The sequence below is a fragment of the Polistes dominula genome, unplaced genomic scaffold, assembly GCF_049000335.1.
Source record: "Polistes dominula isolate Pdom_NZ unplaced genomic scaffold, Pdom_raw_medaka contig_82, whole genome shotgun sequence".
Taxonomy (NCBI): domain Eukaryota; kingdom Metazoa; phylum Arthropoda; class Insecta; order Hymenoptera; family Vespidae; genus Polistes; species Polistes dominula.
This window is the reverse complement of record NW_028301046.1, coordinates 2,492,033-2,515,790: the sequence shown is the minus strand read 5'-3', so window position 1 is coordinate 2,515,790 and position 23,758 is coordinate 2,492,033. Positions and strand designations below refer to the sequence as shown.

At 29.9% G+C, this 23,758-nt stretch overlaps 1 protein-coding gene and 1 long non-coding RNA gene across 2 annotated transcripts in view; one reads left to right on the top strand and one right to left on the bottom strand.

Annotated features, from left to right (window-relative positions):
* The window catches only part of unc-13 (protein unc13 homolog), an 88,838-nt gene that overhangs the window by 53,430 nt on the left and 11,650 nt on the right, over positions 1–23,758 (top strand). The window contains 6 exon segments of the mRNA XM_089175113.1: positions 106–149; positions 4,062–4,152; positions 11,243–11,320; positions 15,025–15,244; positions 16,607–16,727; positions 19,647–19,753. Of these exon segments, the coding sequence (XP_089031239.1) occupies positions 106–149; positions 4,062–4,152; positions 11,243–11,320; positions 15,025–15,244; positions 16,607–16,727; positions 19,647–19,753 (661 nt within the window).
* LOC149031625 (uncharacterized) lies at positions 7,235–10,656 on the bottom strand. The gene is made up of 2 exons (XR_016177480.1): positions 7,445–10,656; positions 7,235–7,339 (listed from the first exon to the last, which is right to left on the bottom strand). It is a non-coding gene; the product is annotated as an uncharacterized LOC149031625 (long non-coding RNA).

Here is a 23,758-nt window from a genome sequence, read left to right as displayed (position 1 = left end):
CCGACATACGAGCGCGCACTCGCGCCTTCTCTATTTCGTTTTTCAAAATGTTACTAGGCTTGTTTTTAATAATAATAAAAAAAAAATTGTTTTTTTGTTTGTTAGAACGCAAGCGGACAAGGAGGTGAATCTGGTGGACGAGCTAACGGGTAAGTCCATCTTTTTACTTACATTTCTTTCTTATTATTTTCAAATTAACCTTTTGGTTACATTTGACGAGTCTGACACGTCATCTGAATTTTTAAGAAGCTTATATAGAAAAGATAAAATATATAAAATATATAAATATTTCTATTTGGTATCATTTATTTATATTTTTTAATTGAAATGTGTTGTTGCAAAAATATATTTATATTACCAATATAAATATATTCCAAATAAAATTTATTATTTGTGGATTTGGTATTTACGGTAATGAACTTTCGAGTTCCTAATACCAATTAGTATTAATATTAATAATAATAATATAATATATAATAAATAACAATATATAATATATATAATAAAAAAAAAATTAACAAATATTGAAACTTCATAAGATAAATATTAAAAGACAAAACGTATACCTCCTAATATTTATATTTCTTGTATTTTTTGTTTTTTTACCAATTTATCGAATTATTTTGCAAAACTAATAAATTGTATGATCAATGGTCAAGTATGGTCATTACACGATTAAATTTAATCAATTTATAGTACTTATGCGTCATTAAAGGCAGCTAAGGTTACCACTCGAAGGTCGTTATAAAACGATATAATCGAAAAAGGGTCATCTCGTTGTCCCGATATCATCTTGTCTCTTTTTTTTTGAAGAGGTGAGAAAACCCTTCTTACATTTGAGAATGAGGGAAGGAGGTAGTCACGAGAAAGGGAGCAAACTAGGATACTCTATAGGTTTTTTTTTTTTCTTCTACTTTGAACACATCTAACACCGAGAGATAATGTTGAAGAAGGTCGTGGTGGAGAAAAGTGCTTTTTAATTGTTGCAAAACTGCTGCTCGAGGTTGTAATCGTTTTAGGAATCTTCAGACAATCGATAGCACTCTCGATTTAAAAGAGTATCCTCTCTTTTTCCTTTAGGACATCTTTTTTTATCTTTAAATTGTCTTCCAATTTTTTAATGTATCTTTTTAAAGTATCAATTTATTCTCATTTACATTTGCCATTATATTGAAAATATAAAATACAAATGTGATTGTGTAAAATTTGATTAATTGAATAATACTCAACGATAAACAATTGTAATAAGTGGATTAATTAACATAAAATTGGAAAAATTAGGCATAGATTATTACAAATTATTTTAACTAGTTATGTGTGTTCGATTTGTGCACAGAGTGCTCTCTGGTGTGTGTTACGATAATCAAAAATAAGTGACACTGTTAAAATATTGGATAGTCAAAAAGACGACTTTATTTTAGAAAATGAACAATTTTGTTAACAATGAACACACAGTTTTTTAATATGAACATATATTTATACATAATAAACGAAAAAGTTAGAGAAAGAATTGAATATTTTATAGAAGTTACAAATTTATTCTTGACTTCTTTTTTTTTTATTAACCTCTAAACATTTGAAACATATTAAAATTTACGAATATAATTTAGTTTTTGCCAAAATTACAATTTTAAACATCAAATTGTAACAAACTTTTACGCATAACGGATATAGACGTCATAACACACAAAATTTGGCCACATCTCCATGACGAATATAGTCGTCAAACACGCTTAACTGGTTAATTGATTTGTTAAACGAATTGTTCCATTTGGGATTTAATTTTTTTATCTTTCAACGATGGAAAACTGTTCACGTTTTTAAAAAAACGAAAACGTTTTAATCTTTACTCGTAGATCAATAGTCATAGTCACATTGAAAGGAGGATTATACTAGTTTTTTTCTATCAGATCGGCTAAATAAATGGATGACCAATTCGAAAAAAAAATAAAAACATACCGTGTACTTCGTTAAAAAAGTGTGAGCAGAAAAGTAACTCGAATCTGTAAAAGTATGAAAACAAATACTCACACTTTTACTAATACCCCTTCTTATTTTTTTTTTTGGTACTAATTGAGGTTTACTTTTTCAAAGTTAACTAACCAATCTTGTAATCAGACGACAATTTTCTCTAAAATCGATTTTAAACGAACGATTTTGATTTAATTTTTTTATTTTTACTCGATTTACATTCTATGAAATTTAATAGAACACCCGTTTACTGCGTTAAAAAAAGTGCGAGCAGAAAAGTAACTCGAATCTGTAAAAGTATGAAAAAAAAAATACTTACACTTTCATTAATACCCCTTCTTATTTTTTTTAGTACCAATGAAATTTATTTTTTCAAAGTTAACCACTCAATCTTGTAATCAAACGACAATTGTCCATAAAATTGATTTTAAACGAACAATTTTGATTTTATTTTGTTTTATTTTTCAAGTGTTTCATTTTTACTCGATTTACATTCTACGAAATTTAATCAAACAGCAACTGTGTAATCTTCTTCGTTGCGTAAGAGCTTTCAGTTTACGTTGGATAGATGAGGATTAATAGAACGAGAGAGTGTGAGAGAGAGAGACAAATAGACAAATAAAGAAAGAGAGAGAGAGAGAGAAAGAGAGAGACTACATACAAGACATAAACTATCTCAAAATGATGGATCATGTGTATCTAATACTTAAATGTTTAAGAAACATTTTTTTACTTCAACAAATTGCCCTAAAAATTTATACGAAAAATCTGATTTCAAAGAGAGAAAAAGAGAGAGAGGGAAAGAAATAAGGTCAGTTGAGGGGAAATATTATTTCGAAGCGAGGTAAAAATGAATAGGGGAAAGATTTTCTTTTTTTTTTTTTTTTTTAATTGTTTTCATTTTCATTTGCTTACGACTGAAATTAAAAAAAAAAAAGATTTAAAAAGTAACAACTACAATAATTAATAGGACGTGTCCTTGTTAGGATCAACAAATACGACGTTGGGTGGGTGTACTACTTACCATACATAAGTATGTAAATAAGATAGTCTTTGTTAGTAAAAATGGTTGGTAAAAAAGAATACGAAAAACTTGAGAAACAAAAGATTGTTCTTGACAATAAATGAAGCAGTATTTTTTCTTTTTTTTTTTACTATTATTATTATTATTAATTGCACTTAATAAACCATTTAATAATTTTCAACTTAAAATTTGTAGATCCCTACTTCAAATAAAGTGGCTTCTTTAATTACTTTATATTTCATAAAATTATATTTCAGGACTATAAACGTTTCGTTCTACCACTTATTATTACTTGTGTTATAAAATTCAAAAGAGTAATTAGACAAAATTGAATAAAAGAAAATTACTTATTAAACTTATATAAAATTAGAATTAAAGAATGGTTTATATATTCGAGAAGGTTTTTTTTTTTTTTTGTTACGTACGTTCGTGAGTTTCTTTGAAAAATAAAAAAAAAAACCAGAGAGGAACAAATGTTTCAGTTCGTGAGAAATTAGCGATATATTTAACTCGAAAGTTTAATTAACTTTTAATTAAGTTAATGTATTAAAATATACTTTTGATCGAGATTAACCGATTTATCAACAAATTTTTACCGTAATTTTGCAACGATTTCAATTATCAAACAATTGTAAGATAAAATTGTGTTTTTATATTTTTTTTCCAAAAACATTATTGACAAATTATTAGTCAATGTGTTTACAAATAATTTGTAATAAATATTTATTGAAAAAATTAATAAATAATCAATCAATGTATTTCTTTACAAAATGAAGTTTTCCATAATTTAGCAACAATTTCAATTATCAAACAATTTTAAGATAAAATTATATATTTTTAATATTTTTTTCTCTTTATATTTATTATAATTATATATTCCAAGAACTTCATTGACAAATCATTAGTCAATGTGTTTGCAAATAATTTTTATTACAAAATTAGTAAATGATCAATCAATGCATTTCTTTATAAAACAACATGTTCCAACTACTCTTATTGTTTAATCATAAAATAACATAAATCATCTAATATGAATTAATTGTATCTTTGTAATACTTTGTTACAGACATCCGGGTGATAATCCTTTCTACAGCAACATTGACAGTATGCCGGATATTCGTCCTCGACGGAAGTCAATACCATTGGTCTCCGAGCTGGTAGGTAGTCGAATGCCATATTATTATTATTCACTGTCATTGTTTTTAACAATAATACCCTTACCTATATTGATACACCATATATAAATCCGTAAATGTATTATTCTCTAGGCATATAAGTACACTTTGTACACGCAAGCATAGTTGTATGTACATTTTCCTGAATCGTTCGCGTTAATCGAACATTTTTTGATTCAACCAATGAAATAACAATTTTACTGTAATCATCGTCGTCGTTTCTAATCTTCCATCCTTTTCCTTTCTATCTGCAGCAGCAGAAACTAAACGCGTCAATTTCTCATTCTCGAATTAATTAAATTGTTTAATTTGTTTTAATTAATTTGACTAGTCAATTGGAAAGATCCGTGTACTTAAACGTGCCGTTCATTTTCTCTCTCAACACTTACATTAAGTAATACATTCCTTTCTTAGATAATACAAATGGAACGAAATTTATGATAACGTAAGGTTTTACTTAAGTCTCAAAATTTTCTATTTATTTCTAGAACGGTTCATTTATTCACGTCTTTTTATTGTTATTCTTTCTTTTTCAAATCTTTTTCTCCTATTTCGGCAACTACGACGACGACGACGACGACGATTAACTGAACCATAATTCAGACTTGTCGTAAATTCAATTTATTTTACAAATGATTTACCTACAAGGCTAACTTACGAATAAATAATATTTTTAAACCAATTTTTTTTCTAGTTAACCCATTACCCGTGAATGGCCCTTTTTTTGGGCCAACTGCAACTTCAGAATAAAATATATTCGTTAAAATCATGAAATCGTACATCTTATTCTCACTATTTTATTTATAATCAATAATTGATGATATAAAATAATGTTTATATTATAATATTAAAATTAATTATTATTATTATAATTAATATTATTATTATTATTAATTCATATTTATTAGGATTAAAAATAAAAAAAAAACAATTGTTGCAAAAATAGTTCTATTTAGTTTAATATGAATATCATTACAATTAACAATACAATTACAATACAATTAATTTAATTTAATTTTTTTTTTTTTTTTTACATTTTCGTATTATGGCGAGTAATGGGTTAATAAAATCAATCTCAAATTAAACCTTGAAGGTAACTCGCGATTAAATACAATGACACATCTTCCGTCCCAATAATTACATGTGTTTGCAATTTTGTTTTCAGTATTACATCGTCTAATTAATAATTATAAAAAACAAAAAGTCTATCTTTGATTAACAGGCGTTAGGATAAAATCAAAAGAGAATCGTTAGACATTGAAATAAACGTAAAGAAGCTTGAAAATTTGTAGGAAATTGTATTTTATTCATGAATTGAAATTTTCAAAATAAAAATCGCGGACATTTTCAAATCGATCGACAGTGTCCAAAAAAGCAAAAAAAAAAAAGAAAAGGACACATTTGTAATTCGTATTAAATGACGAAAACGGGAACGGGAACGGGAACGGGAACGAAAACAACCACCGGAAATCGAGAACAACACCGGAAATCGAGAACATCGCGTCGATATTCGTTTTTTTTTCTTTCCAACCCCCCCGACCCTCATTTTTTTTAATCTTTTTTTTTTTGTATAATCGGAATAATATTCCTGGTATGGGTTTTACAGATTTGACACCGAGTTTTATCAAAACAATCAATTTTGTTTGTAAATATCAGACGAGAATTTGTTTAAATGTGCGTTCTCAATGAATTTCACATCGTCTTTCGATTTATCCGCGATAATTATAAAATAAATAAATAAATAAATAAACAAATAATTAATTTAGAGAAAGGATTCCCCTGTAATATGATCGTACCAAGAGAAAAGATAAAAGTCGGCAAGCAAGTTGTTATGTTTAAAATCGTTTCTTGAAATTTAAAATGATTTAAGTAATTAAATTAAAACACTTCCAACCTTTCGAAATCCCTTCAGGGCACCTTAGTTTCCCGAGCCCGTTGTCTGTGTCCCTGTATGTTCGGTGTCGACAATTTCTATCTGATTGTTGTGTCTAACGTTACCTCGCCAAACGGAGAACGGACACGTCGATTTAATTTTAAACACCGGTGTCATCAACGACGAACCATTTTAAATTATCGAAATTTGATGTAAAAAAACAAAAAAACAAAGAAAAAATTTAACAATTATATTATTTATATGATTAAAATAATTTAACAATTATAATTAAATTTAATAATATTTATTATATATTAATAAAATATTTAATAAATAATAAAACTACGTCAAAATGCAACAAACATCACATTCCGATAATTTTGACCGTAATCAAAAAGAACAAAAAATAGTCCAGTCAAATGAATTCTTTTCAAACACACAACAATTTGTTATACAACAAATTTATGACGATTTTTTGTTTTGTTTTTTATTTATATGAAATTAATAAAATATTTAATAAATAATAAAACTACGTCAAATGCAACAAACATCATATTCCGATAATTTTGATCGTAATCAAAAAGAAAAAAAATAGTCCAGTCAAATGAATTCTTTTCAAACTTACAACAATTTGTTATTAAACAAATTTATAACAATATTTGATTTTATTTATATGATATTCAATTTTTAATACTGGACTATTATTTCTCAAAATGACATGTTAAGATTACGCGTGTCCGTTAAACATTGTCTCTGTGCCTTCTAATGTGTCTAACTTTTGAACTATCTTATCTCGTTAAAGAAAAAAGGAGAAAAAAAAAGATATATATATTTAAAATAAAAAAAAAAAAGTATAATTAGTAATGGAGGTAAAATAAATTTTACACGTATACTAACCAGCATATAATGCTATTTTCTTTGTTTGTTCTCTGTGGCGCCCATTGTTGTATCCACCTGAACACCTGAAAAAACTAAACCACTCACTGAAAAAAAACCTCTCAAAAACTCTACCTACAGGTCTTGAAGGTACTAATTAAATGCCTCCTTAGCGAACTTTATTTAAAAAGAAAATTAAAAAAAAAAAAAAAATAATTTAAAAAAAAAAAAATATTAAAATAAACTTTGCATGAATGTTGTTGCATGGCGATTGCTCGTAATTTCACAACATTTATTATCCTTCTTTGTGTATTCTTTCTTTTTTTTTTCTTTTGTAATCCTATGCATTGCTTGAGAAATAATTCGCTTTTGGTACATTTGATTTTTCAAAAGGCTGTTCGTTTCAATAAAAATCCGTACCTGAAAGCAACGTGTTTTCATTAGATATTTGATTCATTTCACTCTTAATAGTAATTAAAAGAAACAAACTGCAAACAGCAGTATACGTTAATTGCAATACTGCACCTGTGAATGAGTACATTTAATCAAGGTCGATGCTTTTGGTGTACGGGCCACAGCTGACTTTCATATGAATATGCATCATCGTAATAATAAAGGATAATGTAGCTTGCACGCAGCAGATGATTTGATGCTTTTCCTGTGTAATAACGCAATACGTCAAGAAAAGGGATTGGGTTGAGGGATTAGGAGGGATGTGGGAGTGTGTGGGAGTAAGTAGTGAATGCAACGTTTTGTATCATTCCTGCAATTAACATCACTCAAATTATTCTTACTATTTTTTCCATTTTTTTTTTTTTATTTATTTATAATTTACCGAGCACCTTGGGATACCTGATTGAAGATTAAATCTTTATTGGCGCAAAATTTATTTTCATCGATAATTTCACGAGAGATCCGAGGAGAGTATCTTAAAACAATTTTGCTTTTAGCTAGATAATATCCAAGATTAAACTTAATAAATAATCTTAAGATTATTCCATCTCTCTCTCTCTCTCTCTCTCACTCTCGAGGGAAAAAATCGATACACCGATGCCTTTCTCACGCTTTACTTATGATATTCGTTAGTGCATGTAACATCATGCACTAACATACCTAAGTAATATATATCTATTATCGTTAAGTCGTTTCGTAACATTTTTTGCATGCACGTATAAGAGAACAAATTAAATGGACGTAGCAAAATATAGTTTTGATCATAATTAATGACATAATAGCACGTAAACTAAATAATATATCTGACAAAATTGATTTATTATATACGAACGAGTAATATCAAATGAAAAAAAAAAAAAAAAAAAAAAAAACAAACAAATCCCTTTGATTTTATTATTTAGGATTAAATCGAATAATAAATAAACGATCAGAAATTTTCTATGCGTTCGATGAATGAAATAATGAAGGAAAAAAAACTTCAGAATCATTTAAAAAAAAAAAAAAAAAAAGATTATTATAAATAATAATAAATAAATAAATAAATAAATAAACGGTGCCCCGTGCAAAAAGTACTATAAGCACGCTTTTAATTATACAACACGTTAGGAAACGCCATATAGAGTAGATAAGATCGAAAACCACGATAATATATACAAATATATATAGATATATAGATATATATAGATATATATGAACAATAACGAGAAATTAGTGCAAAGCATTAGAGTACGAATTGCAGATAAGAGAAAAACAGTAGCGCATGCACCGTGCACGGGGCCCCGTACATAATATCTTAATTGAAATCTACGCGAAACCGCAAATCTCCGTGTGCCACACCTACCAGGGGCATCTATAAACTAATTGGATTAGATTTTCATCATAGAGATATATATATATATTCTATTTCCCTTTCTATCTCTTCATATAATTCCCCTTTCTCTGCCCTTTCCCCTTTTCCCTCTCTCTCTCTCTCTCTCTCTCTCTCTCTCTCTCTCTCTCTTTCTCTGTTGTTATCTATTTTTTCTTTTTTCATCGTTCGATTCATCTTTTACTCGCATAACATTTTATTTTTATTTTCATTTTATTATTTTGATTTTATTCATACATTCTTTCTTTCCTTATTTCACAATCCTCATTTTCCTTTTTTTCTCTCAGGTTTTTTCTTTTTTTTTTTTTTATTTAACATTTTGAAACATTACTGCTACTCGTACACATTTAAATGTAAATATGAGCGAATATATAGGAAAAAAAAATAAAATAAAATAATGTAAATTCAATATCCATTAAAGAGAAGACTGTTACTTGGAAAATTGTGAGAACAATGCATCGACACCATTTTCTATTATATATGAAAGAAACAATTTGTCTATTTTCACAATTTCTATTTTTCAACTTCATCAATAATTCAAAAGGGGATATTTTGTTTTTTTCGTAAAATCTGTGATGAAAACGCGAACCATCAGAAAATTTTCGAAGAGCATTCGTTTTTAAATCTCAAAACTTTCATGGAAAGATCGATCTCGTTTGACGACTCTCGAATAAATAAAAAAAAAAAGAAAAAAGAAATAAAAAAAAAGAGAAAAAGTTATCTCGACGTCATTTACATACGAGCTTTGTTCTATTTTTTCTTTTTCGCATGGTGCTCTCACATTTATATATCTGTGTATATATTCCACGAATACGAAAGATGAAGAGAAATAAATATCGAAGAGTCTGACTCTCTCTCTCTCTCTCTCTCTCTCACACACTCTCATACACACACACACACACACCTTTATTTTTTTCTTTATTAAAATTTTTTTTTACGTAAAATACAACATAAGAATCACTAAAGCACGATTCCATGTACATAGAACAAAATACATATTTTTTGTTCATTCATTGTACATAAAAATATCATCTGTTCGATATTACAATTTAATTTATTAAATATACAAATATTTAGCACGGTAGAATTCATTGAATTAATTTTACTTTCGCACCTTTTTTTTTTTTTTCAATTGCCAATCGAAACTTACAAAATGTCTATCTTCGTATTATTCAAATTAAATCAATTTTTATAATTCCTTGTATAATATTTCAATATATCTTTGTAAATTTTGATCGTTAGATTTTTTTTTTTTTTTTTTTTTCACAATATTTTCATATTTATCATTTATATCACTGATAATAATTTGTTCTTATTAATACCCCTTATAAGCAGCACGCTCGAGTTAACTCTAACTTAACTTATTTTATATTTCTATGAATTTTATATAATAAAAAATTGAAAATATAAAAATGTAAAAGCAAAGAAAAAGAATTGTTTTTTGTTTTTTGTTTTTCTGAAAAATGTTTTTTCCGAAATAGTAGTTTGAAAGGAAAGATTAAAAAACCGACGTACGTGTAATATCGCAATATTCGGCTCTTCTCTGCAATGTAGAACAAAATCCAAAATTAACATTAAAATATTGATTATTTCTGCATTTTTTTTTCATTTTTTTTTTTTTTTTTTTGTCAAAACAATATTCTAAACTATGTTTTTATGTAAAAAAAAAAGAATGGATTTTTTGTACCGTTTTTTTTTCAAAGTCATTGCTGCTTAAGGGGTAATCTACGTATCAGCAACTATTTCTATAATTCTTGTATAATATTTCAATATATATATTATTGTAAATTTTGATCATTAGATTATTTATCACAATTTGTTTCATATTTATCTTCTATTTATCACTGATAATAATTATTTCTTATTATTCTACGTATTAGCAACTATTTCTATAATTCTTGTATAATATTTCAATATATATATATTATTGTAAATTTTGATCATTAGATTATTTATCACAATTTGTTTCATATTTATCTTCTATTTATCACTGATAATAATTATTTCTTATTATTCTACATATCAGCAACTATTTCTATAATTCTTGTATAATATTTCAATATATATATATTATTGTAAATTTTGATCATTAGATTATTTATCACAATTTGTTTCATATTTATCTTCTATTTATCACTGATAATAATTATCTATTATTATTCTACGTATCAGCAACTATATTTGTACGATATATCGATAAAATGTTTTTTCGTGTTTTAGCTTTCTTACATTTTTTTTTTTTTTATTTCTTTCACAACTTTCTTTCAATCGTTTACGTTTTTCTCGTCTCTTATTTTTCATATTTCTCTCTCTCTCTCTCTCTTTCTCTCTATCTCTCTTTCTCTTTCTCTCTTTATCTATTTCTTCCATTATTATACTCTTCTATCTTGACTGTCTCTGACTTTTTATTTCCGTTCTTTCTCCCTGTCTATACAATGGAAAGACCGGAAGGCATTAAAGCTGAATCAGATCCACATTAATTTTGATTCTTTTTTTCTCAGACAATGGCGGCGACGAAGAGGAACGCCGCAGGGCTAACATCAGCGGTGCCAAGGGCTACGCTGAACGACGAGGAACTGGTAAGGACACGTACTTTAGACGATCTACCTCGAGACATCATCGTCATCCTTCTCGTATCGATGTAACGAAGAAAATTGGGTAAAGGAAATAATAGAAGGAAATCAATGTTTCAAGGAAATTATTTTCATTTTAACAATTCGTTTGAACAATAATTCACGAAAACGTTTCGATCTTTCACGTTTTTTCATTAGAGAGAAAAAAAAACCAAAAACAAAACGTTTTCGTAGGCTCGTGCGTTTAATTAAAAAGAAAAAAAACCAAACAAACAAAAAACTTGGTTTATTAAATTACAGTTGTTGTTGTTGTTGTTGTTGTTGTTGTTTCAAACGGTCGAAGTACATCATTCGATTCCATAAAAATCGCGAGTTCGCGTGCGCAATAAAAAAAAAAAAAAAGAAAAAAAGGGAGCTCGTTTTTGTTTTTGTTTTTTTAAATGAAACTAAACTAAAATACAATACCAAAAGAAAGAAAAAAAAAAAGTATTCTTACTTTTTACGAGAGACGATATTTTTTTCGAAATAATATTCGAATCCGGTCCAAATCAACATTAGATAGGATCAAAATATAATGTTATCGTTGTTATGTGTTTAAGAATTGACGAATTTTTCTTGACAAATCCGATTGACAATTGGATCAATCGATGTATCGATTGAATCAAAATTTCCCTGGATACTCGATACTAGCATATATATATACTACTACTACTACTACTACTACTACTACTACTACTACTACTCAACGAATGAATAATGATTTTTCTTAAGAATAATATTTAGGAAGAAAGTATTTAGAGAAGTATGAATAATTTTTTTTTCACGACTGGATTCGTTAACGAAGCACGCCATCATTTAACGCGTTGTTAGAGAAATTTTCTATTATTATTATTAACTTTTCGTCGCAAAAAAGAAAAAGAAAAAGAAAAAGAAAAAAGAAACGCGACCCCCGTCGTCGTTTTATCCCACCACAATCAATAAGATATTTAAGAAATTAATTTAACACTCTGTAATCTATCTTTTCTTTCTTTTTTCATACGAACCGCTGCAATTTTATCCTCATTTCCACGCTATTTTCTTTCACGTAAGTCTGGCCCAAGCCTACTAATCTTTTTTCTCAAATTTCTTTCGATCTTTTATATTACTATCTTTCTCTAAATACGTGCCACCCTCAGAAACAATTCCCCTTACTAACCCCAGCCCCCCAGCCCCCCACCACCACCACCACCACCACCACCATATCAAAAGTTTCCCCCTTTTTTGCGTTATTAACTTTGATAACGGTGGCAAGCGTGTAGCGTAATAGAAAATGAAATGTTAGCGTGCTAGGACGAGCATCCTATATACATATATATATGTATATATTATATAATACATGCATACATACATACATATATATATGTTTTGTATATCTAATCTATTAGATTCGCACTCGAACCATAATATTCGTACTAAGTAACACACGTGTGTACATAAACGCGAATTAGAATGACCGTGCATCGTACGAACGATCCCAAATACGAGAAAACTAATGCGTGTCTCCGTTCCAGTTTCACAAACATCGAAAGATAAACCCTTTTACAAGTTATCTAAATAATGAACAATTTTAGGATAGTTCGCTAGGGCTCTTTGATTACTTTTTTGGTTTTATTTTTCGTTATTTTCTCTCTCTTCGGATGTTACTTCTTACAAATAATTCGAGTATTTAAACCATTTCGTAGCTACGGGCTGCTAATCCAGCATCGAAACTGCACTTTATTTTTAAGTAATTTGGTTGCTGATATTAACAGTTTTTAATTGAAAGAAACTAAACAATCAAATTAAACTTCCATAATGGGATATTTCATGTGCTATAATTGCATAGTAAAATACGTAGTATTTTATAAAGGGCCATTATAGTGGTTCATAGTACCTCAGTGGTATCTTATGGAAGGCTACTATAGTAGCTCGTATTACCTCAGTGGCATCTTATGGAGGGCCAAGTAGCGAAAGGGTTAAATTTAAGGCTACATTTTTTTGTTTTCATTGTATTAAAGATGTTAATAGAGAAGATAAGATAAAAAAAAAAAAGATAAGATAATAGTAAGAAGGAACATCCTTGGCGATAGTCTTCTAGTGATGCTTCTTAGCAGATCAATGCTTTAACCCCTGCTCTATACAGTATATATATACAGTATACATATATACATATATATTCGTTATATGCTACATATAAAAAGAGATACATATATATATATATATATACAGTATATACGAAGAAAAACGTGTTCTCTCTCTTGTATTCTTTTTTTCTTGTTCTCTCTTTTACCCTTCCCCTCTGGCAAAAGGTTCTTGCTCAGGACCCTTTTTTCTTTTTTTTTTTAAAAGAGAACCCTGAGAGAAGAGAAGAAAAGAGACGAAAAAATAAAAAGGGAAGGACCTTCTTCTTTTCCGATCAAGCTCGCCTAAACCTTTCTGCTTGAAATAGAAAAAAAACAAACAAAAAAAGGAAATATTGCAATTTTTGTTTTTATTTTCTTGCAGAAAAAAAAAGACAAATATTGCATTGTCCGATTGCAAAATTACCCAACGACGATTAGTGTGGCATTTTTCCCTTTTTATTATTATTATTATTATTATTATTTTTATTTTATTATTATTTCTTCTAACTACTACTACTACTACTACTACTACTACTACTACTACTACTACCACTACTTCTACTATTTATATGGAGACACGTTTTGTAACATGGTATTTGTACAAAAAAAAAAAACAATAAGACTGCAAATGTAAAAAAAAAAAAAAAAAACAGAAAACAAAACTTTAGGAATCGCAGGCACGATTCGAGAAGCTGAATTTTGTTTAGTGGATTTGCGTGCACATCGATACAATAGAACGCGAGAGTAGATCGTAAGCGTGGATGTGTGCAAGATCGAGGTGTACCGATCCTGCATGGACAATTAGGAAATTGATTTTGTGCATAAAAGAAAAAAAAACAAACAGATAAAAAAAAAAACACACAGAAATAAATTCGTGAGAACGATTCGAGAATAAGCGAAGTTCAGGTTTCGTTCATAAAAAAAAATTATTTTATTTTTTCAATTAAAAATTATTTAGAGAGAATTGTCGAACCGAACGAATAAACGACCCTCGCTTTTTCGACGAATCGCAAAATACGATAGTGTACGAATGTTAAGAAGGACACTCTTGAACTCTTCGTTTAATTCTCAAAGATTCTCAAATTAACCAGAAAAATAATAACGAAAAAAAAATCTTTTACTATAAAACTTAAAATTACTTAAAAAGTTAATGCATAAAAACAGTTCGTTGCATCGAGTGATTGGAAAACACATTTTATTCCTTTTCACCTGCATCCTTTTCCCATCCTCTCCCACTTCCATCTCCCCACTCTTACTCCGTTTCTTTTTTTTCTGTCGATGAAAGATACATTTGCAATACAATAAATAAATAAATAAATGAAAGAGATCTTTATTGAATGAAGGAAGGGTTCAAGTGTTTCCAAGTGCATCCGAGTGACTGGTCGAATGCATCCAATTTGAAAATCCGATTTGAAAAAATATCTTCCAACATTTCCTACATTCCTATTGTCCTATATCATTGAAAATTTCCTATACTTTATCTCCTATATATACTACGGTATCTACTATCTCATTAACTTGGAGAAAAGCACCCTTTAACGACGATACGACCATGCTGAAACCCCGCAGAAGATGCACGTCTACAAGAAAACGCTGCAAGCTATGATCTACCCAATCTCGTCTACGACGCCTCACAATTTCGTCACCTGGACTGCAACCTCACCTACTTACTGTTACGAATGCGAGGGTCTTCTTTGGGGTATTGCGCGTCAGGGTGTTAGATGCATGGAATGCGGCGTTAAGTGTCACGAAAAGTGCAAGGATTTGCTTAATGCTGACTGCTTGCAAAGTAAGTTTATTTCATACATATATATAGGTTAATTACAAAATTTAATATTAAAAATATAATATTATAAATACAATATTATATATATATATAACATAATTAGTAGCATAATTTCTAATATCAATCTCGATCGATTGTTATTTTATTTTCTAATTTTATGTAAACCGATTTTCAAAATTTTCCTCAAAAAATGCAATTCTTTTCCTTGTTTTTTTTTTTTCTGTTTTTGTTTCTGCTCAATTCCTAATCAATCACACGTTAAACGTTTCATTAACGATCGATACGAATAATTTCCGTCATGCAAACGTTGTCAATACTTTTATCAAAGAAAAAAATAAAAAAAAAAACAAACAAACAAAAAGAAAAGAACATTTCTTCGCAATTCGAAAAGCACCTTAGCAAAGCAACAAACGTTTTTCAACGAGCTAGCACCGGAAAATTAAAGCTTTTGAAAAATGTTTTGAACGTTTCACGTGAAAGCGTTAGCTTGGAAAATGTGCGCGAATGCGTCTAAGAAGAGATTGCGGATGCGTCCTTTTGACAAGGTTTGTGGATAGAAAAAATATATTACAACAGACTAGAAATTTGCAAAGATAATTATTACTGTTATAAATAAAAGTATAAGAAAGATAATTTTTATATTGACATTTCGAGTTTCTTACGAATCGTGATTTTTCTATACGTTTACAATTATCGAATAGAAAAGTTTGTTTGATTCATCGTCAACAAAATCTCAGACTTCTCTGATTACTAAAAAATAAATTGTAACTGTAAATGTTTCACTTATTTGTTTATTAAATAAAATTAACGTAAACGTAAGAAAAATTAATCCTTTGTGGACGATATTTCGTTCAGTAGGACGAGTGGCGAGTGAGAGGCGCCATTCGGTGTTTATGCTATATTTCGTTAACCCCAATTGAAGGAAATGAACTATTGGTACTTGGTAGGGTTCCTTAATTTCTATTTGCCAAATTTAATTTAAAAAAAATGACAAAATTTATATGTAAGATCATGTAATTGCACCATGTAAAACATTCTACATATTTGCAAAAATCCTGCTACCTAAACCAACTGAAAAAGTCGTCATTTTCAAAGGGTTAATCACAAATATCACAAGAGTTAAACCCATCAAATTCACATCATTCAATAATCATGGTTCATCTATTTCCACCATAAGAAAAAAAAAGCAAAAAAAGAGGAGATGATTTAACGATTATTTAAACAAAAGAGTACGATCAATCGCAAGAAGGAATTAAGGATGAAGTCATTTTAAATTCACCTTTAGTTCAAAGCTCAGAATATTAACAATAGTAATTCGTAACTAATGCGAATCTTTTCTGAATGTTTTTCTTTTGATTTTTACAGGAGCCGCGGAAAAGAGTTCGAAGCACGGTGCAGAGGATAAAGCGAATAGCATAATCACAGCAATGAAGGAAAGGATGAAGCAAAGGGAGATGGAAAAACCAGAAATCTTCGAACTCATCCGGTGAGTCTTATCAATCCTCTTTTTTTCATCCTTCATTTTGATTTTTTTTTTTCAATACTTTCTTTCCTTCCTTCTATTTCTCTTTCAATCTTTGACGCAGCTTGGCTGCAAGGCCAAAGTAAAATCCAAAGTTGATTTCCACGGAACCAATTGGTTCGTCTCGTCTCGTCTCGTCTCGTCTTCGTCTTCATCGTCTTCCACGTTTTACTCGTCTTTTATCGAACAATCAACGAACATTTATCGTCGAAATGCATTTTTTTTTAAATGATAAATTGTCGCGAGTATTTTTTTTATTTTTTTTTTTTAACGAACAGGAAACTACGAGAATAAAAAAAAAAAAAAAACAAGAATTGAAATGTTAAATTAGTGGGAAAAGTTTGAAATCAGGTCACAGAAAAGAAGACACACGGTGAGTTCAAAATTTCCATTTTGACTTTAAATCGCGGTCCGGGAATCGCCATTGCAGCTTTTCCCTCGAACATAACATACGAATAAAATGTATTCCGTCGGACGTATTGCTGTAGTGTAGAGTGAGAGAGAGAGATAGAGTTGTAGTTACGTCAAAAGGAGTTCTCTATCAGCAAACATCATTTGTACGAATATAAACAACAAGCCGTGTTTTCCCAAAGAGTACCGTTGCGTTGCTTTGCGTCGAGAGAACGTACATTTTTCTTCCTCCTTTGTTCAAATTCACATGTACATTTTACGCATTAAGCTCGATCAATAATTTACAAAGACAGAACTCAATTCAAATCTATCGAACACTTTTTATATAACTCAAAGATTTACTGGTGTAATTTATTTTTACTTGATGGACAGACGTTAATTGTGTTTCAATGTATTTCATTGAAAAGAAAAAATTATATTTTTTTTATATAATATTTTTTATTTTATATATATTTTTATATAAAATACAGAAAAATTATATTATACATAATTATACGTCTATACATATATATATATATATATATATATATATATATATATATATATATATATATATATATATATATATTAAATCGATTGGTTTATAACGATGAAGAACTCGAACTACTTGAATAATTAATAGAAAATGTTTTAATTGGACACAGTTTGATCATCTTTATTTCTATAATAATTTTCATAACGTCAAATACGTAAACAAGAAAAAAACATCGTTGTTAAATTACTCGAATTACCTAATTATTATTATTATTATTATTAAATCTTCATAATATATTACGTCAATATTCACGAATTGTTGATATCGGTACGCATTGACGAAACAACTTTATCGAGAAACAATATTAAATTGGTAACATATCGAGAAAATTTGCCATTTTTACCTCTTATAAATTAAGCCTATCGATATTATCACGATCATAGATCGATTTATCGTTTACAACATATCTAATTTATTATACGCACACACGTTATCGTTAAAAGTGTCCCATAAAGTGAGAACTAACTATCTCACACACAAAGAACATACTAATCATTTAATACGATAACACGATAATCCCTATTCGTTAATTAATAACAAATATTGGAAATTCTATAATACCAAAATCGATATACGATAAAAATCATTCGGACCAAGTTTTCCGCGAAATTTTCGAAATAATCCATAAATTTATATTACGATTATTCGATGATAAACAAAAACAAAATAAATAAATTTCTTCTTCGAATGTTCGATAAAAAAAAACGAACGAAAAATAAATAAAAACACGAAGACGAACGAAGACGTGGAAAATCAATCGAGTGATCCAATCAACGGATATCCAGCGATAAATCATCGTCAAAATAAATAAATCGTTTCGCGTAATTTTTTCTTCCCCCTTTTTTTTTTTTTTTTTCTTTTAGAGGCCGTTCTCGTCTTATCTTCTCTTAGTTTAATTTCCAAAAAAATAAAAACTAACTGAATAAGATGATAGATTAAATTAAAACATTGCATTTCGAGAGACGCACATTCAACCTGAGTTGAAATTCGAAGAAAATTTCATCGTCACAATTATATCGTACACAATCATAAATAATCATCGTTAACGCGTGATTTTATCGATTGTCAAACAAGTCTCGTACTAATTATGAATTCACATTACACTTATTTAGGTGTATTATATTTTTTTTTTTTTATAAAATACCTACTACTACTCGAGATACCAACAAAAGAAAGAAAACGCGAATGCTCGACTTTCTTCACGGTAAATCATTAAAAAAAATGCCAAGGTAACGAGGTGGTTTCGTTTTATATAGATTCAAGTCTCTTTTTTTTTTTTTCTTTCTTTCTTTCTTTCTGTTTCATTCTCTATCTTGCTCTTTGAGACTAGCAAATGGGGAAAAAACCTGAACGAGCTAAAGTATATAAACTTAGAAAGCTTTTACGAAAACCTCCTCTATCTTTCTCTTTTCCTCTTCAAGTATGCGGTTTGTTTTCTTTCGAGAAAGCTATAGTATTTATATACTCCCGTAAAAACGACAACTTTTTTAAGATGGCAAACCGAAATAAAAAGAGAAGAAAAAATATTCACTTTCACGAGCAGACAAAGGAGATAAAGTGAGAAGGAAAGGGGATGGGGACGAGTGGGGGTGGTTTAACGGGATAAGAAAATTTCTATTCTATTCTAACCCACTAAACAGGTTGTTTTTGATAAAGCCATATCACTCGTGAGCTTTTTTTATTTTTTATTTTTTTTTCGAAAACTCGTCAGACTAATCAACTTTCAAACATACAACGTGCACATGCAGGTAACATAAGTACCCTTATATTTTTTTTTATTTTTTTTAATAAAAGCGCCTCTCGAAGTAACAAAACATTTTGTGAAAATGATAAGAAAATAAAAGAAAAAGGAAAAAAGGTAGAAATAATGTTAGATAAGACGAGACCGAGTCAATTGACACAGCCCAGTTGTGAAAGTGAGTCTCGTCGGAGTTTAGGTCAGTCTTTGGGATCGAGGATGTTGCACACCAGGGTCACATGTCAGCTGTGAAGCAATCAGTTCTGGATGGTACCAGCAAATGGTCGGCGAAGATCGCCATTACAGGTTTGTGACCAGCTCTACCTCCTCCTCCTCATCGTGAGATTTAAAACGACGAAATGGCGAAAACGAGAAAAACGCGTCGGCTCGACCTACTACCACACTACGCCTACAAATATTTATTTATATACATGTATACATATTTATATAAATGCATATGTGTCTCTCTATATGTTCGAACCAATATATGTATATATATATATATATTGGTTTCAATATCGTTATTTTTTTCTTATAATTTTGTTACACGCACACTATCATTATTTATATTATCTGATTGTTTATTATTATTATTATTATTATTATTATTATTATTATTATTATTATCGTTGTTATCGTTTTGTCATCAGATGTCTGGCGATAAACCTACCTCTGCCGCGCGGCTGCTGCTGTGCTCCTATCGTACCAATTGTGCCTTTAATATATTATATATTATACACCCTATATTTTTTATATATATATATACATATATAAATATTATATACATATTTATATATATATGCCTATATATAGCGATAGATGTGTCACAGCCATGATACGATTGTTCCTTCTCTACCATTAACTCATCCTATCGATGAAAAGCTTTCCATTACACGAAACTTAAATAAATTCCCTTTGAAATTTATAAATATGTCGAAAAAAAAAAGGAACTATCGTAAACTTGGTTATCCATATTATTTCTGTCGCGTACATACACTTAAGTATGTAAAAATACTACTGTATAGAAGATAAGATTTGATAACCAGTATTACCTATAACAATTTTGCAAACAATTAGAATATCGTATAGAATTATTAAATGTTATTCCAAAAATAAACAAACAAATATGTAATACAAATATTTATTTTATTTGGTAATATTGGAAATTAAACTCAAGTTCTATACGTAGTCGTAATTCTAGCTAGGTGCATTCCGGCATGCAGTCGCAATTACAGTGTCATCGTCTACGACCTACCTTTTGTCGCCTGGATATGCAACGATTTTGTACGCTGGCCATTAGTACGCACCATTAATTGAACGTTTCCTCAGAACCCATTCTCTTTTGCTATCATCTACCTGTTACCAATGATCCAACGACGACATTCCTAATTCCAATCCCATGATCAACCAAGAATAGATCTTTTCTTCTAAACGTAATTTCCTGGCTCGTAGATTGAACGGAAATTCTGTTTGTTTCATCGATGATAAAATTAATCTCACGTTCATTTATACGTCACGGGAAAACAATATACCGGTTACAGCTGTCTTCTATGTATTTCGTGTTCAAGGAAACTAAATTTAATATTCTAAGCAGCAGCACTTCTTACAAATGTCTGATATAATTCAAAGTCACACGGAAACCTCGTAATCATTCGTGTCAAACTAACCACTTTGATAACGTTCGTGAACTATTACTATGGGGGCTAAAGGAAGACGTTTCGTTAACGAACAGATGCTACCCAAACGTGATTCAAATTTGAAATTGTTTTCTTTAAGGGATTGTAAACGTTATATCCGTAGTTAGATAGCATTTTAGCTACTATCGAAATATCATTAGGAAATTAGTGTAACGAGGCTGTACATTAAGGTTTGGAAAATCGTCACACCAAGAAGAAGTTGTTGCTGTTGGGGGTCATTGCACGGCCAACGACCTGGCAATCTAATCGAAAATCTATTAACCTAGAGAGCGGCAACTTGTTGTTATCCGTGTAAATATATACCAGTTGTATAGTACATACTATAGTTAGCCATGTATCCCAGTGTTGCCATTGTCATAAGAAAATATTCTCATCAAACGAAATGAAACGATCGCAATTAGTTAACATGTAAATTTTGTCAAGTTAATATTTAATATAAACGCAATGTAAGAATCATATTATTTAATTGAATAAGAAACGTTTGTTAAAGTTTCAAGTTGGCGATGCGCCCACCGATACGACGCAACAAGTTTTCTTATTTCAAGGAGTCTCGGTCAAACTCAAAGGCAGATGTAAATTCAACGATTCCTCCCTCCCCCACCCAACTAACAGGTGGCACGCTCTCGGTTCTAGCTTAAGAGATTCCTCCTCCTCCTACTCGTTTTGCACGCGATCCATCGATTTTTCTTGACTCGCGTAAGCCACCGCTCCCCTTCAAAAATACGATCGTTTCCGCTAAGTGCACTACTTCATTCTTAGCCAATTCGTTACTGTCTAAAGAACAATTGGATTTTCCGATTCCAATTTCCTTTATCCAGCATATTCTTCCTCCATTAATTTCATCCTAGTTTCCTTTCTCGAGAAAGTGAACATCTCCGTAACGCTGGCTGTTCAAAGGGATATATAAGCGTCACGTATACTTTTACATGCACACGTATAAATATATATATATATAAAAGTACTTCGGCTAGAGTTATATATATATATATACATAGAAAGGATTGCAATGGGACCTGGCAGAAAAAGAAATATTACAAGCCGATTCAAATGTGCGCTACGAAATGCTGTTAAACTGCTGCTGCTGTCGTTGCTGTTCGTTGCTGATGTTGACGCTGCTGCTTTCGCTTAAACGATGCTGCTCCTAACGAAAACTTCGATACGTCATTTACAATGGTATACGTTCGAACGAATCGTCGCCGCTGCTGGAGGACTTTGGGATGATTATCGAGGAGTCTCTGGGCCAATAACAACGGCCCGACATGTCTTCCATCGTCCTTCGCTAGCCTCTCTCTTTCTCAAAATATTGATCTTTTTATTTCTTTCCTTACTTTCTTTATTTTCTTTCATTTTTACTTTATTCTCTAGATCTAGGGGAAAAAAGGGATTAACGTTTAAATGAACATACAACACAAGAAAAATAAAGTTACACGAAAGTGGTACGACGAGAGGTTGTCGAAGGACGAAGAGTTTACGAGGACATTGTCTTCTTTCAGCACGACGTTTTCAGTCGACCCGGATACCCACATAGACAGTCTCGAACAGGCCGAACAGATCGTCCTTGAGGGTACCAGCAAGTGGTCCTGCAAGATCGCCATCACAGGTGACAACACGATACTAATATCTTACAAACATTTTTCACGGTTTCACTGAAACTCGATTTGAGATCGATCGGAGTCATCATCCACCATGACCGATCTCTTTTTCTAATTTTTTTTATCCATCACACACATATAAACAATATACTAACACGCTTCAAAACAACACACGCCCGGATATCGTCTATATGACTCGGTTGGGCAAAAGATAAAAAGAAATGATAGGATATGATGATGATCTATTTTACTTCCATATAAAATTCAATTATTTCAATTGAATCTACATATATATATATATATATAGTAGTGTACATGCAACCCCTTTTTTTTTTCTTATTCGATTAATTAATAATTGCCATTATCGCATTTTACAAATGGCGCTGTAGAAATATTTTCTTATTACATCGCTAGCACACTTCTCAAGTAAATCTTCGCAATCTTTGCCACCCACCCACCCCCTACCCCTAAAATTTTGGTAGACGACGTAGACAATTTTTATTACATGTAGAATTTTAACGATCACACGAAAATTAATCTTTACAATCTTTTAATGATAATTAATCAAATCTAATTTTATTTGATTTTTGTTTCATTGAAAACCTAAACGTTTTCTACGAGTTAGTAATAATTTCTGAACATTATTTTTTCGCATACAGGATTATCGGTTAATTAGGGGAAGACCCTACGTGTAAAAGGTATTTCTCATGGTTGAGAAACATACGTGCAATTTTGATACGTTAATTATGTATATTGTATCTCTATCTCTTATACTTCATTTTCACATCTACTACGAGAAGAAGAAGAAGAAGAAGAAGAAGAAGAAGAAAATGTTCCAACAGGTGTATCCAACAAACGAAATGTCAAGAAACATCTCAAAGTGAAGATATGCAAGAAAAAAGTGAACAAAGTATGACCAGACATTAAATCGTAAAAACACGAACACCGGATCCTACGTAAATCTTTACAGTCTCACCTTTATTTTTTTTTATAAGTTAAAAAAAAATAAAATAAAAAAAGAT